At 39.2% G+C, this 15,691-nt stretch overlaps 1 protein-coding gene across 4 annotated transcripts in view; it reads right to left on the reverse strand.

The window, feature by feature from the left end:
* The window catches only part of sptlc1 (serine palmitoyltransferase, long chain base subunit 1), a 55,705-nt gene that overhangs the window by 1,085 nt on the left and 38,929 nt on the right, over positions 1-15,691 (reverse strand). For 3 of the 4 annotated variants that reach the window (XM_036140682.1, XM_036140683.1, XM_036140680.1), the window contains one exon: positions 4,081-4,154. In XM_036140682.1, coding sequence (XP_035996575.1) covers positions 4,081-4,154 — 74 coding nt within the window. Of the gene's footprint in view, positions 1-1,406; positions 2,035-4,080; positions 4,155-15,691 lie in introns of those variants that run through there. The other variant, XM_036140681.1, reaches the window with a different exon arrangement.

Consider the following 15,691-nt stretch of genomic DNA (forward strand, 5'->3'; position numbering starts at 1 on the left):
GCGTGCTCTAACTGTGACCAAGTGGCCAACAGCATTTAACACTGTTCCAAAACAAAGTATGAAAAGGCTCAACATTATACATCAACTATATCCCTGGTGTGACTCATTGGCTAAAAGCTGTAAACCAGAATAGCTGATATAGCAATAAAGCTAGCGTAGCAATATAATGGAGAAATAGAAAACTAATAAATGACAAAAGTCCTGTTGGTAGCATAGCTATAATTATCTCAGCATCTATGCTAACAACAGAGCTAAGAAGACAAAGCTCTTACCTTCATAATCGAAAAGGTATTGTTCCACAAAGAACTTGTAATCTTTATCGAGTTTGGAGGCTGGTGTGGCCGAAAGCTTTTGTACCAGTCTGTGTACGTCTCCCAAACGAAATTTTGGTAGATTGGTGAGGGACTGTGTCAATTCCCTATGTAAAAACACTGCTCGCGGAGAAAGCGGAAATAAAGATACCCTGCTTCACCGCAGAACGGAAGTTGCATGACATCACCGTGAAAAGGGTCTATTAGGATCAAATTAGAGAATATGTAATTCACTTTGAATCTATTAAATTAACTTTTTTGTGTAGCACCTTGAAACTATCTGTTGTTAATTAGCCCTACATAAGATGAATTAACCTCCACCTCAATAGAGCCAAAGGTTAATTGCCTTTATGCCTTACATTACAATAAAATGTTCACAAGTTATCTAACCGATTCTCATCGGTCACATTAGCTATGTTTACATGCACTAAATCTCACAATTGGATTAAAATCTATTCGGACTCAATAATTGGATTGTGCCGTTTATTTGGGCACACAATTTATTCCGGCATGTGCAGTTATCAATTTTATTATTCCACAAGAAAAGACACAGAAGAAGTACTACCATCTTTGTTAAACAACAAAAACATAGTAAACAAAACAGTATTATACGGGTTTGTTTGTCTTCCGAGCAAACAGTATGGACTTGCACGATGTTCTAATTATGGTTGAAACGTTACTGAGTAAGTAACAATTTTGAGCTCTTTTACTTTTTCAAACACGTATCGGGAGCCCCGACAGTTTTGCTTCCCGATGTATCTCCGACATTCACCAACACGGAAATACGTCACATTTACATTGGGCGCATATGCGCACTCGGGTCAGTTTGCCACATTTGGAATAACTTGAACCTGACAAATGTTTATTTGCACGTTGATCGACTCATCAATCAGCGTAAAGCACCACTCTCATTCGGAATACAATTTCATTTTGATTGAGCTTAATCCGACCATAATATTTCCATTGGGTTGTTTACATGACATTTTTATTCCAATTGGCCCTTTATTCTGAATACTTTTGTCCATCTAAAAGTACATTTTGTTGGAGTATAAACTATTTTACCTGAAAACAGAAATGATGACTCATAAGACAATACATTTTGAACTATAGAACTTTAATGAAAATCAGAAATGCCGTATTCTTTCACAAAATATATTTATCAAAAGTGCACATCAGAGCATGTGATTCCAGAGTAACAAATCAAGTTCATCTAAGTGGTCTACAAACTTAATCATGGAGCAAAAGCTATGTTCCATATACTGGCAGATTACAAAAGCATGAAGTGTTCTTTTGGTCATAAGATAAAAATGGACATCACTTGTTTATGGTAAGTTGTGGACTGACAAACTTTTTTTTACTGAAACAAATTTTCTGGAAAGTCTTATATTGAGTCATTAAAACGGACAACACATTTTGCTTTAAATATGAATTCATCTTTTACGATGACATGGCTTTAAAACATGGAACAAATAATAGAGACCTTACGGTTACACTTCGTGTGGAGTTTATGGGTTAGAGCTTCCAGTGTGTCTCAGTGTTCTCATTACATTTGCTTGCCATTAAATAGGGTGGAGCTATTGTGAAATTCCTGTAATGGCTGCATTTTCTTTAGTGACAAAGATTTTGCTGTTATTTGAGGAGAATTGAAGCTGCCTCTTTGATACAAGACACCACGTTTTGAATGTCGTCATCCTTCTGTTTGATGGAGACCACTACTCTGATGCTGGGGAGAAATAAGACAACGGGATAGATATTAGTGCCTTTCCGTTCATACTATTTCTAACCTTTTCTGAAAAGCTGATGGTAAAGGAACTAAACTTGTATAACAATTCTGTAGCCATACCAACCATTCAAAACCATTTTACACCAGTTAGGGCTTCATATTTGTGTCTCCGACCTGAGCACGTAGTGAGACAGGTGTGCAGGTTTAAATCTCCCATATGCACACGGGAATTGACCATACAACTTTATGATTTTAGGGAAGGCCAGTTTATTCATATAGCACTTTTTAGTTACAAGATTATTCAAAGTGCTGTACATGAACAGAAAAACATAACACACATTGGAAAAACAAAGGAATAAGCTAAGTAAATTATTGATTATAAAGTGATGGAATGTTATCAGGCAGTTCAGTGTGCTCTGTCCAGGTCACAGATGTATGGTGGCTGGGAAGTGAAACCAACAATACAAAAATCAGAAATTTTTTTTGGAACACATATGAATAGGTTTATGCGGTTTTATTTTTTGTGTGGTCAGTCCTTGAAGTTTTTAAGTAGACGGTTGGACCACATATGCAGGAGCAGTGCATACAATATTTTAATGAGGGTCGTAGACATTGCATAATGTCTATGGGGGAAACCGTATGTGACGGGGGAACGCAGCTTGACGTAACACCGGCATCATTAAGTTTGCTTTTCAGAGACCTCAAGCTAATGTGTACACCATGTAAACATGACAATATGTCTATGACCCTCAAGGATGATGTCAAGGATGAATTCTGATCAAATGCCCAAACTAGCTCAAGAGGCTCAGTCTGATGAGGAGAAACTGTAGCCGCTTCCAGAGGATGGAGTTCCATCTTAAAGCCTGATCCCATTTATCCTATGGAGCGCCGTGCCTCCACAGTTCAGGCACAGCCCATTGAAACCCAGTTCCCAAACGAGGACCTTTTCCCCACTGAGCTAGCAGCTTGGTCATTGCCTCTGGCCAAGGAACCACTTTCACCTTGGAGTAATTCACTGAAACCAGATGCCCTGTAGCAAGTTGTGACTGAAGTAAAAAAGAGCTTATAGGCTAAGCTCCTGTAAGCAATTTTGAATCAATGCCATGCTGATCTGTTTTGGGTTACGGTCATAACAAAATTTATTTCCAAAAGGGTTTTATAGACCGATGGAACATTAATGTTTGTTGTTTTTTCCAGTCTGCTCATTACAACCAAATAGAGCTCAAAAGACTTTTTAAGTTAGTACCAAATGTCCGCTAGCATTAGTCGCTATTAGCTTCCTGGATAACTTACTGCTATTTCCCTAGTAAATATAACTACACCGTTTAAAACTAATGCTGGTCTTCTGGTTTAGATCCGCCATCGTTTGATAGTGCTACGATTGTTAGTACAGCATTAATAGTGAACAATAACGTTGATTTAATGGTGTTTCATGTAACTTAAGGTCAACTCCTCAAGCTAATGTAAACAATGGCCATCGGCTAAGCCCACATATGTCACTTCTGGTCGATTATCCGCTACAGCGCCCTTTAGCTTCCCAAGTTACCGAGTTTAGTCTGAATTATTTCCAAGAGAAATAATTACATTAATAAAATCAAGTGTCCTAAAGGTTATTGATTTTTATTTAGTAAATGATTCTTTAAAATGTCATTTCCTCAAACAATGTTTTGTCTGAGGCATTGTGAATGGTATGAACACAAAATGTTGTTCTAAATTAGTTAAGCTAATTTAACCTCATTCCATATTCTTTAAGATGAACTTTGGTTCTCTAACTTGCATCTGGAGTGAACCCAAGATTCACTGAATTATTCTTATGATGATTTTCAACTATTACTTTTGATCTTTCAATCTCAGTCAATTCGCCCCTGGAGATTGTAACAGGGGTCCTCGACAACATTGTCACTACGACCACAGGGATACTAAAATCCTTCCACCATGTTAAGGTGGCAATTCTGTTACTGTCGTGTAGTACTAAATTATCCGTTTTGTCTAATTTGTTTGCTGTGAATTGTTTCAATAGAAAGAACAGTGACTAGAGTATCTTACCTAGAAGGGGTAAGGAATCGCTCTTCTTTTTCCAAATACCGAGCAAGAGTCAAAGCAACCTTTCTTTCCAAACACTAGAAGAGAAAACAGTGAAACTTACTTACCAACTACACAGTTTGTAAATTATCAATTGGTTAAATTAAGATTGTGTTAAGTACATGGCAAAGATCTACTTCAAATTCAACATTGAAAGCATAATATTCAGTTTGCAAAGTCAGAGTATATATTTTTTACTTTTCTTGTTTATTTAAACAAACAAATCTCAGGATACAGTTGGACACTGGAATGTTTATGAAACTGCCTCTTGGAATAAATTATAACAAGGTTAATGTAGGTGTCACCATCTCAAATTAAAAGAGGCGATGACAACAAGTTTTATTTTTCTGAGGTTTTGGAGGTATATTATGATCTGTTCTGCACTGTGTGAATGTCAAAGTGAATACCAAAGGACCTGCTCAGGGGCGGTCAAAAGGTTGTCTTTCTACGAAATTCATAATCTCCAAACAGAGCACACCATCAACCAAACAGCCTTACCCCTCCTCTTAGCTGATGCAGCAGCTGTGTGTCATTCTAGCATGTCTGACTTGAGGCAGTCACCGAAGCAGCCTCGGAGCATGAATATCCCATATTCAACCTCAAACTAACTTCACAGCAGTTACTAAAAAGGGGAGCTGATATGTCTGAGGGTGGTCAAAAATACACAAAGGTTCCACTCATTCCAGAAGGATGAGAGAATCACAGAAGAGTGGTTGAAGTTAACGTATGGGGACTTTATTGAAGATGTTTCCCTTGGGGGAATTCAAGTCAGGGTTTTCGAACAAAAGGATTAAAAAAAAACCTTCTGTACCAACACAGAATGTGGTGACCACAACGCTGTCATTTTTTATTTGGCTTTATTAGATTTTTTTCGTCATGTTCAATGGACACAAAAATAGGAAAGTAGAAGAGAAAAAATGTAGAACAAAGATGAGACAAAATGCTTAAAGGAGAAGAAAAGGAGAACAAGATAACACCCTCGGAGTCTGCTTTTACACCTGTGAAGAGAGATATAAAAAGAACTTCAAAACAAACCGATCAAGTATTACAGGTACAAACAGCCAATGCATTGATACCATCACTGAAAAATACAGTGTTATGTAATACGAGATGTACAGTATAAAGTGACAGATAAAACTAATGATAGGGGTTTTCTGTATAGATGTGAATTTTTAAGCACCTCAATCCAAGCACCTGAGGGCGTTTCTGAGAGTGCACATGTATGTAAGGTTTATCCATAAGAAAAATGCTCAATAGTGGTTGTGAGGAGCCAAAGGCCCGCCCCCCAGAGTGCCGAGGAAGACATCGGAGAAACCAGATGGCCGAAAGGAACCCCAGAGCAAAGATGACCAAGACGGACCAACACAGGGATAGCTGCCTCCACCATCCCAGGAAAGAGCAGACAGGTGCCCCAGAAGCCCCCCAAAAGCCACAGTACCGAAGCCCCTGGGAGCTGCGGCCATGGGGCTCCGGCGAACGTCAGCTATACTGACAGCCTGCTATGCCGGATCCAGCCATGGACCCAGAGACCCGAGTCCCTGGGGCGCCCCGGCGAGGCCCCGACAGAGCCACGATCTCCACGCTGATAAAACAGGGTTTCACTCTGGATAAGTAACACTTGTTGGACAGGGCTCATCACTCCCCACAGCCCAAACCAAAGCCCGGGGAGCGGCCTCGCCCCATAACTGTACATCTACACTATGTTGACATTTTGCAACGCGGCAAGATCACGGGCATAGATATCTCCGTGTATCCCGACCTCAGAGTGCAGATGGCTCAGGACGCCTTTAACAACGCCCGTCACCAGCGTAAGGAGATCCCGGACATTTATTTTGACTTTGTATATCCAACTAGTGTAAGGATCACCAGCAACAGTGTCACAAAGGAATTCACCTCTCCTGCTGAAGTTGTGGAATATGTTGTAGACTTATTCTTTTGTTATTCTACTGTGGTGCTGCAGAATTTGCCAATGCTCTAAATATTTTTTAAGTTTTACAAAATGTTCTTATCTTTTATTTAAATGTGCAATTCTTCTCCTTAGACTTTAAATTGCTGACACATATTGCAGCACTTTGTAGTGCTCTGAACGTACTTTGGTTGAGTTAGTATTATTCTTCCTTTCTTTAATTTTATTATAGCTTTTAGTTTACACAATGTCACATGGTGTTAATAATGAAAATGTATTATATACCCTGCTGCTAGTTTGTTCACACATCCAATGATGTCTGGCAGGAGCTTATGTTGAACTTAAGTAGTAGTTGTATGTTAGATGTTTACTTTTGGGTTTATAGCCCTGAGTTTACCTTTTTGAATTTTGACTCCTAATGGAGTTAACAATGGGTAAACCTCTTTTTCAAGGGTTGTCCTGGCCAAGAGCCAGCAAAGTTGATGACATATTGAACAGAGATACATGAAATTAAATGACAGGTACATAAAAAGCATATCAAGTAAAACAATTACAGAAAATTAAGGCTGTTTCAAATTCTTTCACTTTCAACTTAAAAGCATAAAAAAAGGATAAAAACTCAGTCAACTTCAGGGTTTCCGCGGGGCATTAAAATCAATAAAACTCATTAAATATTTTTTTTTTTTAATTAAGGCCTTAATTGGCATTAAAAGTCATTAAATGTGATTATCTGTGGCATTAAAAATGCCTCTTTTTTTTCTAAAAAAATACATTCATAAAAACAGTTTTGTCAGATATATTATATCAGATATAACTGATTCTGCATGTTTGCGCGGAACTGCTTCCGGTTGATAGTAAAGCCGTATGTTTTTACAATGTTCGGAAAAGGAGCTCGAGGCGGAGAAAGAGCTAGAGAATGGGAAAATGCAAATTTCAACAAAAGTGGATGGAAAATGAGGAATTCGGGACATGGCTGCAGCCTGTCGACAGTAAAAAGGACGAAGGATTTTGCCTTGTTTGTAAAAAAAATTAAGCTTTGCACAATGGGTGTCAATGCTTCACGATCTCACATGAAGTCGAACAGTGTAGTCCAGGATGTACGCCGCGTATAACCACTTATTTTATTGTCAGCATTGCCTATATCAACTTCTGGAGCGATATTTGTGTCTTTTGTTTGAGCGCGCAGTGAGACATGTATTCAGCATTTAAACATCACGCACGTGCTCAAAATCTGTTTGCCCCGCGCTCAACTCTGATAAACTCTTCTCAATCCACTATCCTTGCCCCCGGTTCCGTGTCTGCTCGTGACCAACTACTTCCACGCTCAACACCAGCTGTGCGCTAGCTCGGCTATTTCTCCATTCGGTGGACTCTGTGTGCTCGTGACTTCAAGGATCAACAGTTCTTTGGGTCTTTCAACTGGTATATTTGACAATTCATGATTTGCAAAGACAAAGGGATTTGAGTTTTGATGGTCTCCTCGTCATTACCTTTATGTCTTTCTACAGATTCTGTTTCACAATCAATTTAGGACTTTCCATATTAGATTAGATTAGATTCAACTTTATTGTCATTAACAGGTACAGGTACAAGGCAACAAAATGCAGTCTAGGTCTAACCAGAAGTGCAATAGCAGCAAGTGCAGGATAAACAATGGTTCCATATGTACAGGACATGGGTTTTTACTGAATAAATATAGAGATGTATACTATGTATACTATTATAAACAGAATTTTACTGATAGATTTGTCCTATGAGTATAATATATATAATACATAGATAATGCTCGATGTAGGCAGCTCGATGTAGGCAGCGATGTAGGCATATACCTTATCATCTAGGTCTATATTGAAAAACATACAGTAAAGTAATGAAATGTTGACTCTGGATGTAGTGTAGGAATTCCTTCAAAATAAACCAAAGAAATTTTTACATTACTTACAAGAAGCTGGATAAAATCTTTAAAAAAGAGACAACAGTATTTTCACACCTCACGTAGTAGCTCAAGGAAATATTTTAATCTAAATGTTTTAGGCTAAAATGAGTAAACCCTAGTGATGGATTTTTGGGCAAGCTAAATAGAGCAGTGTTACATGTCATTGTTTCTAAAACAGCATTTTTCTGAGCTGCGTCTAAAAGGGCAAACTTTGAGAGTATATCCACTGCTCCAGGGATCACTGCGGACAGCCACAGATCAGCTGCAAGGGGCATACAACAGCTAACAATGTCAAGTTACTTTTCTGTAACCAATGCTGTGACATCTCCATTAGCTACCGCAAACAGCGCAGCAGCTGGAGTAAGCTTTACTGCCACTAACATCGGGAAATCAGACGGTCTTCGAACAATATTTGGATCCAATGCAACACTGCATGCGGAAGTGCTCTGTTGTCTGAACACAGCCATCAACAAGTACCCATGACTCTCCTATATATCAACAGGTCATGGGTACTTGTTGATGGCATTAATATTTCTACAAGCATTAAAAAACATTAAATTAGGGTTACTCATTCCTGTATAAACCCTGAACTTCCAGTCTCTTTGTAAAAGCTTGCACGCACAAGGAGCTGCATAGCTAAAGGCTTTCTTCCCTTGCTCTGTGCGGGCAAAAGGAAAAGTGAGCAACAGCTGATCGTTGGATCTCAGAGCATAAGAGGCCATGCTTTTCTGTGTAAGTAAGGTACAAATGTAAGAGGGCAGTAATTCAAGAAGGGCTTTTAAATAAAAGTGTACCAATGACACTCCCTGCTCGTAGAGGGAAGGCCGTCACACCTGAGAGTACAGGTCACAGTGATGTGTCATGGCTCTATAGTTTGTGATGAACCTTAATGAAGCATGGTAAACAGAGTCAACATTTGAAAATATGAAGAAGTAGCATTCTTATAAAAAAATGTCACCATAATCTAAGACCGATAAAAACGTGACAGAGATGAGGTGCTTTTTTACTCCAATCATCAGTCATCCTGATCAGTAGGTCACCTCAATTTAGTGACTAATGTCTCTTCTGACAATGATGGTAGGTACTTGATTGTTTCTGGTACCTTAATGCGGGTTCCTGTTTCACATCGGGAGGCACTAGGTGAACTGAAACTTCCATAAACTAGTCAGGAACTCACTATTGGCCTGCAAAATTCGCAAAACAATAAAGCTCCGGGTCCAGAAGAATTCACATTAGAATTTTATAGGGCGTTTTTCATACCAAACCTATTCCATTACTGTACTCAGTATATGTTGAATCTCTGGCTAATGGATCTTTGCCTCTCACTTTGAGGTCCCGTACATCATATAGGCCTTTCTCTTTAATGAATGTTGATACAAAAATTCTTGCAAAGGCTCTAGCTCGCCGCCTAGAGAAGGTTCTTCCATTTATTATCTCTGAAGAACAAACTGGATTTATAAAAGGGACAGCAGCTTTTCTATAACATCCGCACTCTAATATTATTTACACTGGCGAAAATGCTGTCACGCCTGAAGCTGTAATATCGGTTGACACAGAGAAAGTGTTTGACAGAGTTGAATGGGATTGTTTGTTTGTGGTTCTTGTTAAGTTCGGATTTGATAACGGGTTTATATCCTGGATATGCCTTCTCTACACTTCACTATGAGCCAGTATCACCACTAATAGTGTTCAGTCTGATTATTTTCTTCTGAACAGAGGATGCAGGCAGGGCTACCGCCTGTCTGCGCTTTTGTTTGCGCTTGCCATTGAGCCTCTGTCCATTTAGTTAAGAACTTCTAATACTTTTAATGGCGTCACCCGCTTCCATACTGAATTTAAATTTTCGTTATACACTGAGGACCTATTATTGTATCTTTCAGACAATGTTCATGCTGGTCCAGCAATTATTTCCTTCGTTCATCGGTTTGGTTAATTTTCCAGGTATAAGGTCAACGTTGCTAAGAGTGGATGCTTTCCTGTCAACACCCTAGCACTGAATCTCTTGCAGTCCGATATTCCTTTTAGGCTGGGCTCTGCTGGGTTCAAATACTTGGGGGTGGTGGTAACTAGAACCTGGAAATTTCTCTACTCCACTAATTTTTCCCTCCTATTGACTGAACTTAAAGCAGACTTTCTGGGATGGGGTTCCCTTCCTCTCATCAGCATTGGGAAGATCAATGTCATTAAGATGAAAGTCCTGCCAAAGTTTGTGTTCCTATTTCAATGCCTACATTTATTTTTGCCCAAGAGACTCTTTAAAACTGTTAATCAGACCATCTGACTTTTTATGGAAAGGTAAAGTACACCCAAGATTTGTACATTTAATGGGAGCCTTTCCCTACCTAACTTCCATACTTAATACTGGGTAAATAACATTTGTAAAATTGTATTTTGGTCAAAGTCTTCAATGGTCCCCTGGTGTCATCTGGAAGCATGATCATGTCCCTGGTCTTCTCTGTCGGAACTTTTAACTAGCCCACTCCCAACCAAACCCTCTGGCTTTACTACCAACCCAGTGGTTATCTCTACCCTAAAACTATGGTCTCAAAAAACAAAAAACAAAAAAAAAACCTATGGTCTCAGTTCAGGAAACAGTTTAAATTGGATTCAGCCTCACCTATGGCCCCATTCTTGAGAAACCATTTCTTCAAACCTACATTTACTGACTCCACTTTTACTCAGTGGCACAATAAAGGCATTAAATGTTTTAAATATCTCTATATGGGTGGGTTCTTTTGCACTTTTAAACATCCCTTTTTTACACTCGTTAAGGAAAACTCTCCCCCACCTTCTCATCTTTTTAGATATTTTTAGGTAAGAAACTGCACCAAGTCTTTGTTTCCCACATGTTCCTCCCATGCTGATTTGTGATGAATTTCTCAATTTATACCCCTCTCAGAATCACTTGTCTTTAAGATTTATAACACCATGTTATCGATGCCCCCACTATGATGCAAAGGATGCCTGGGAACATGAGTTGGGTCTGCCCCTTGATAACAACTGGTGGGATTCTGAAATGAACACTATCCATAGAACTTCCATATGTGCCAGCCTGACGCATATTCAATTTAAAGTTTTGTTTAGATGTCATTATTCCAAAGCTAGTTTGTCATAGATATTTCCAAACTCAGTGGATACTTGTGATAGATGTTGCGGCTCACCATGTTACCTTACACATATGTTCTTCTCTTGTCCACCTCTTTTACATTTTTGGCAGGTATATTTTGACAGAGTGTCAAAGGCATTTTCAAAACCTATTGATGTCTCCCCACATTTAGCAATCTTTGGTCTTCCCGCTAACTAAAAAAAAGACATAGCACAGGGCCAAGGACCCTGATATTATGCAATGGATCTGTAAGTGGGATTAAACATTTCTGTAACAAGAAAAACACAGAGGTGTTGATTTATAATGATAGGAACTGTGGCCTGGTGTCTGATGTATCAGACATCCTTCCAAGGATCTTGAAAGAACCCCCGACCATGGAAAAACTCATAATACATGCTGAAGGCCTGGGCGACGTCACCCGGATAAGAAACTCAGATGTATTGAAAGAGGATTACATTCCTCTGTTGAACTTAGTTGATGGCCTTAATGTCAAGGTGTTTCTCAGCGGCCCCTGTTAACTGTGGAGATGAGATTTTTTCCAGAATTCTGATGCTAAACAAATGGCTGGAAAAAACATGCAAACAAATAACTGTAACCTTCATAGACAACTTTAACATCTTTTGGGAGAGGAGACATCTAAATAAGTCAGGTGCAAAACGGCTGATTTCAAACATCTTCTATTCTGTGAACCATGCACCATCAGCTTTGTCCCAAAACAAAGCTCAACCAGTGCCAAAACAAATGATAAGCCCAGTACAGCCCGAACAAGCCAAGATAAAGATGGCCAGAAAGATGACACAGAAAGAGGCTATGTCAGAATTACAGGAGGATTCATCCCAGATCTCAGCAGGACAAAGAGAGGACCAAGAACCTCCATCGTCATGAACACTGGTGCAGACTGCACCCACCTCGCCTTCTTCTCCACAAAGCCCAGAAGTTCCTTTTCTGGAATTTTCTCACAACATTAACAAAGTATTTAAGATTGGCCTACAGATGACATCCTCTCCACATAGCCATTCTGCTGCGACTAAACCAGCATTTTCCAAAGGCCTCAGATCCTCCTCCTCTACGTATCACGGAACATTCTGGTGCTGAGAACCTCCAGATTACTTCACTGTGATACAGATCGGGCCCTGGCCGCACCTTTATCAGACATGACAGTTTCCAGCATCAGCTTGGGCCTTTTGCCAGAGAATAAGGAATATCTGTGATGATACGTGGCAGAAATAAGAAAAACAAAAGGATAAACAGGAACAAATACTTAAAAGTCATAAACTGTCAGAAGCAACTTGTCACAGATACATCATCAACCACTAAGTCATAAAAACTGGGTTTATTAAACATTAGGTCCCTGTCAGGAAACTCCCTTTTAATTAAGGACTTCATTATTGACAATAATCTTGATGTAATGTTTTTAACAGAAACATGGTTACATGAATATAATGAAGAAGTTATTCTGGTTGGAGTCGACACCTCCAAACTACAATTTTCTTGCTGAGAGCAGACAACAAAGGAAAGGTGGAGGAGTGGCAACATTGTTTAATGATTCACTAAAGTGTAAAAAGGTGTTTTTGGGAAAATTCGTCTCTTTTGAATATTTGGCTCTCCAGGTAAAGAGCCCGGTACGAACTATGTTTCTGAATGTTTACAAGCCTCCTAAGTACACATCAAACTTTTTTAAGGATTTTAGTGACCTCCTGTCTGTGGAGTGTTGATTATGACTGTTTAATTATTGTGGGAGACTTCAACTTTCACGTTGACAACCCTGAAGACAACAATGCAAAAGAACTGTGTGACACACTTAGAAACTATGGTTTAACTCAACATGTTAAACAGCCAACACACAAACAGGGACATACTAAAGACTTGATCATCACTAAAGGTCTAAAGATTTCTAAGGTCAATGTAACTGATGTTGCCCTATCTGATAATTTTTCTGTTACCTTTGAAAGCATAATTTCCAGTGACTCGTTTAGCCAAAGGGACATCGTAAGAAAACGGACCTTTAAGGACCATGCCACGGAAACTTTTATTCAAGCCTACTCTGCTACATCAACCTTGGGCTGCAACTCAGTAGATGAGTGAGTGAGCTAGTAGATAACTTTCATTATAAAGTCTCAGACATCATTGACTGCATTGCTCCAGTTAAAGTGAAAGTTCTTTCCGGGAAGAAAAAATCTCCTTGGAGAAATGCTCCAGCAGTTAGAGGTGAAAAAAGGGAGTGTCCAAAAGCTGAACGCAGGTGGAGAAAGAACAGACTCCAGGTTCACTATGACATTTATATAAAGAGAGACTTTACAGATATAACTTACAAATGAAAAATGCAAGGGAATCTTTCTTCTCTGAGATCATCAAGAAAAACATTAATAATGCTTGTGTCTTATTTGCCACAGTCGACAGGTTAACAAATCCTCCTGTGTCCGTGACTTCCAAACTCCACTCCACCAGGGCATGCAATGAATTTGCTAACTTCTTTACTGAGAAAATCCTAAAAATTAGAGGATCACTTTGTACTTTCATACCAACACCAGAACCAATACTGTATTCAGCTGGAACTATTTCTGACAAAATGTCCCAATTCAGCCAAATAAACAACAAAAGCTTAGAGCAGATCATTCAGCAGCTAAGTTCCTCCTCCTGCTGCCTTGATGTTCTACCCACAGGTTTCTTAAAAAAAGTTTTACCTGTCATAGCGTCTGAGTTGACTCAGATAATAAACACGTCCCTTCTGTCAGGTGTTTTCCCCCAGTCCCTAAAAACAGCAATTATCAAACCACTGCTGAAAAAGAACAATTTAGACAAACTTCTACTCCAGAACTACAGGAGCATCTCAAACCTCCCCTTTATCAGTAAGATTATTGAAAAAGCTCTGTTTCAACAATTAAACACCTTCTTAACAATGACCAGCCGCTTTGACATTTTCCAGTCTGGCTTACGTGCTCACCACAGTACAGAGACCGCCCTTATCAAGGTGTTTAATGACATCAATATAAATACAGACTGTGGAAGAACCACCGTGCTGGTTCTATTGGACCTCAGTGCAGCATTTGATACTGTCGATCACTCCATTCTGTTAGAGCGCCTGGAAAACTGGGTTGGCCTCTCTGGTACAGCTCTCCACTGGGTTATATCCTACTTAAAGGACAGGGACTTTTTTGTATCAGTAGGTAACTTTACATCAAAGATGACAAAAATCACATGTGGGGTTCCCCAAGGGTCCATCCTGGGTCCCCTCCTCTTCAATATGTACATGCTCCCTCTAGCTCAGATCATAAAAAACATCAGCTACCATGACTATGCAGACGACACACAACTTTACATCACCATGTCACCAGGTGACTATGAACCAGTTCAGGCACTGAGTAAATGCTTAGAAGAAATCAATGCCTGGATGTGCCAAAACTTTCTTCAATTACAAAACTGAAGTAATAATCTCCTCTATTTGGACAAATAGAGGAGAGATCAAAAGTTAGCACACAGCTTCAGCTAGGAACCACTGATCAGACATAAACCTCCAAAAGCATCTAAAGACAATTACAAGGTTGGTTTTCTATCACCTGAGGAACATTTCCAGGATTAAAGGACTAATGTCTCAGAAGGATCTGAAAAAACTAATCCATGCGTTTATATTTAGTAGAATTGATTAATGCAACAGTGTTTTCACAGGCCTGCCTAAAAAGTGGATCCGACAGCTGCAGCTAATCCAGAACGATGCTGCCCGCGTCCTCACTAAGACCAAGAAAGTAGAGCACATCATCCCAGTTCTAAAGTCATTACACTGGCTCCCTGTATCTCAGAGAATAGACTTTAAAATACTTCTGTTAGTCTATAAATCCCTGAATGGCTTAGCACCTAAATACATCACAGACTTGTTATCACTGTATCAACCCTCCAGACCACTAAGGTCTTCTGGCTCCAGCCTGCTCTGCATACCTAGAACACAAACCAAACACGGAGAAGCAGCATTTAGTGCCTATGCTCCGCTTATCTGGAACAAACTTCCAGAAAACTGTAAAAGTGCGGAAAGCCTGAGTTCTTTTAAATCAAGATTCAAAACACATTTGTTCAAAATTGCCTTTGACTGTTCTAGTTAAACTGTTTTTAATGTTCTTTTTTGTTTCTACATTCTTTCCCTACTTGCTTTTATTCAGTTTTATTTTCCTATATTTTAATCATGTAAAGCACTTTAAATTGTCTCTGTACTGACACATATATATATATACATACACATACATATATACACACATATATATGTGTGTATATATATATATATATATATATATACACACATATACACACACACACACATATATATATATATATATATATATATATATATATATATATATATATATATATATATATATATATATATATATATATATATATATTAGGGCTGGGCAAGTTAACGCGTTAATTTCGAGTTAATTCATTAGACTATTAACGGCGATATTTATTTTATCGCGCATTAACGCATGTTGCTCACATGCTTTCAGTCAGTGTCAGTCAGCAGGCGCGCTGACAGCGCGCTGTCACGGCAGCACTCTCCCGCTCACCCTCCCCTCTCGTACATGGCTCAGCGGCGCCTGCCAATCAGCACGCAGGCTCAGCCTGGCCCGCCCACTCA

This window comes from Fundulus heteroclitus, chromosome 8 (assembly GCF_011125445.2).
Source record: "Fundulus heteroclitus isolate FHET01 chromosome 8, MU-UCD_Fhet_4.1, whole genome shotgun sequence".
In the NCBI taxonomy this organism is placed as follows: domain Eukaryota; kingdom Metazoa; phylum Chordata; class Actinopteri; order Cyprinodontiformes; family Fundulidae; genus Fundulus; species Fundulus heteroclitus.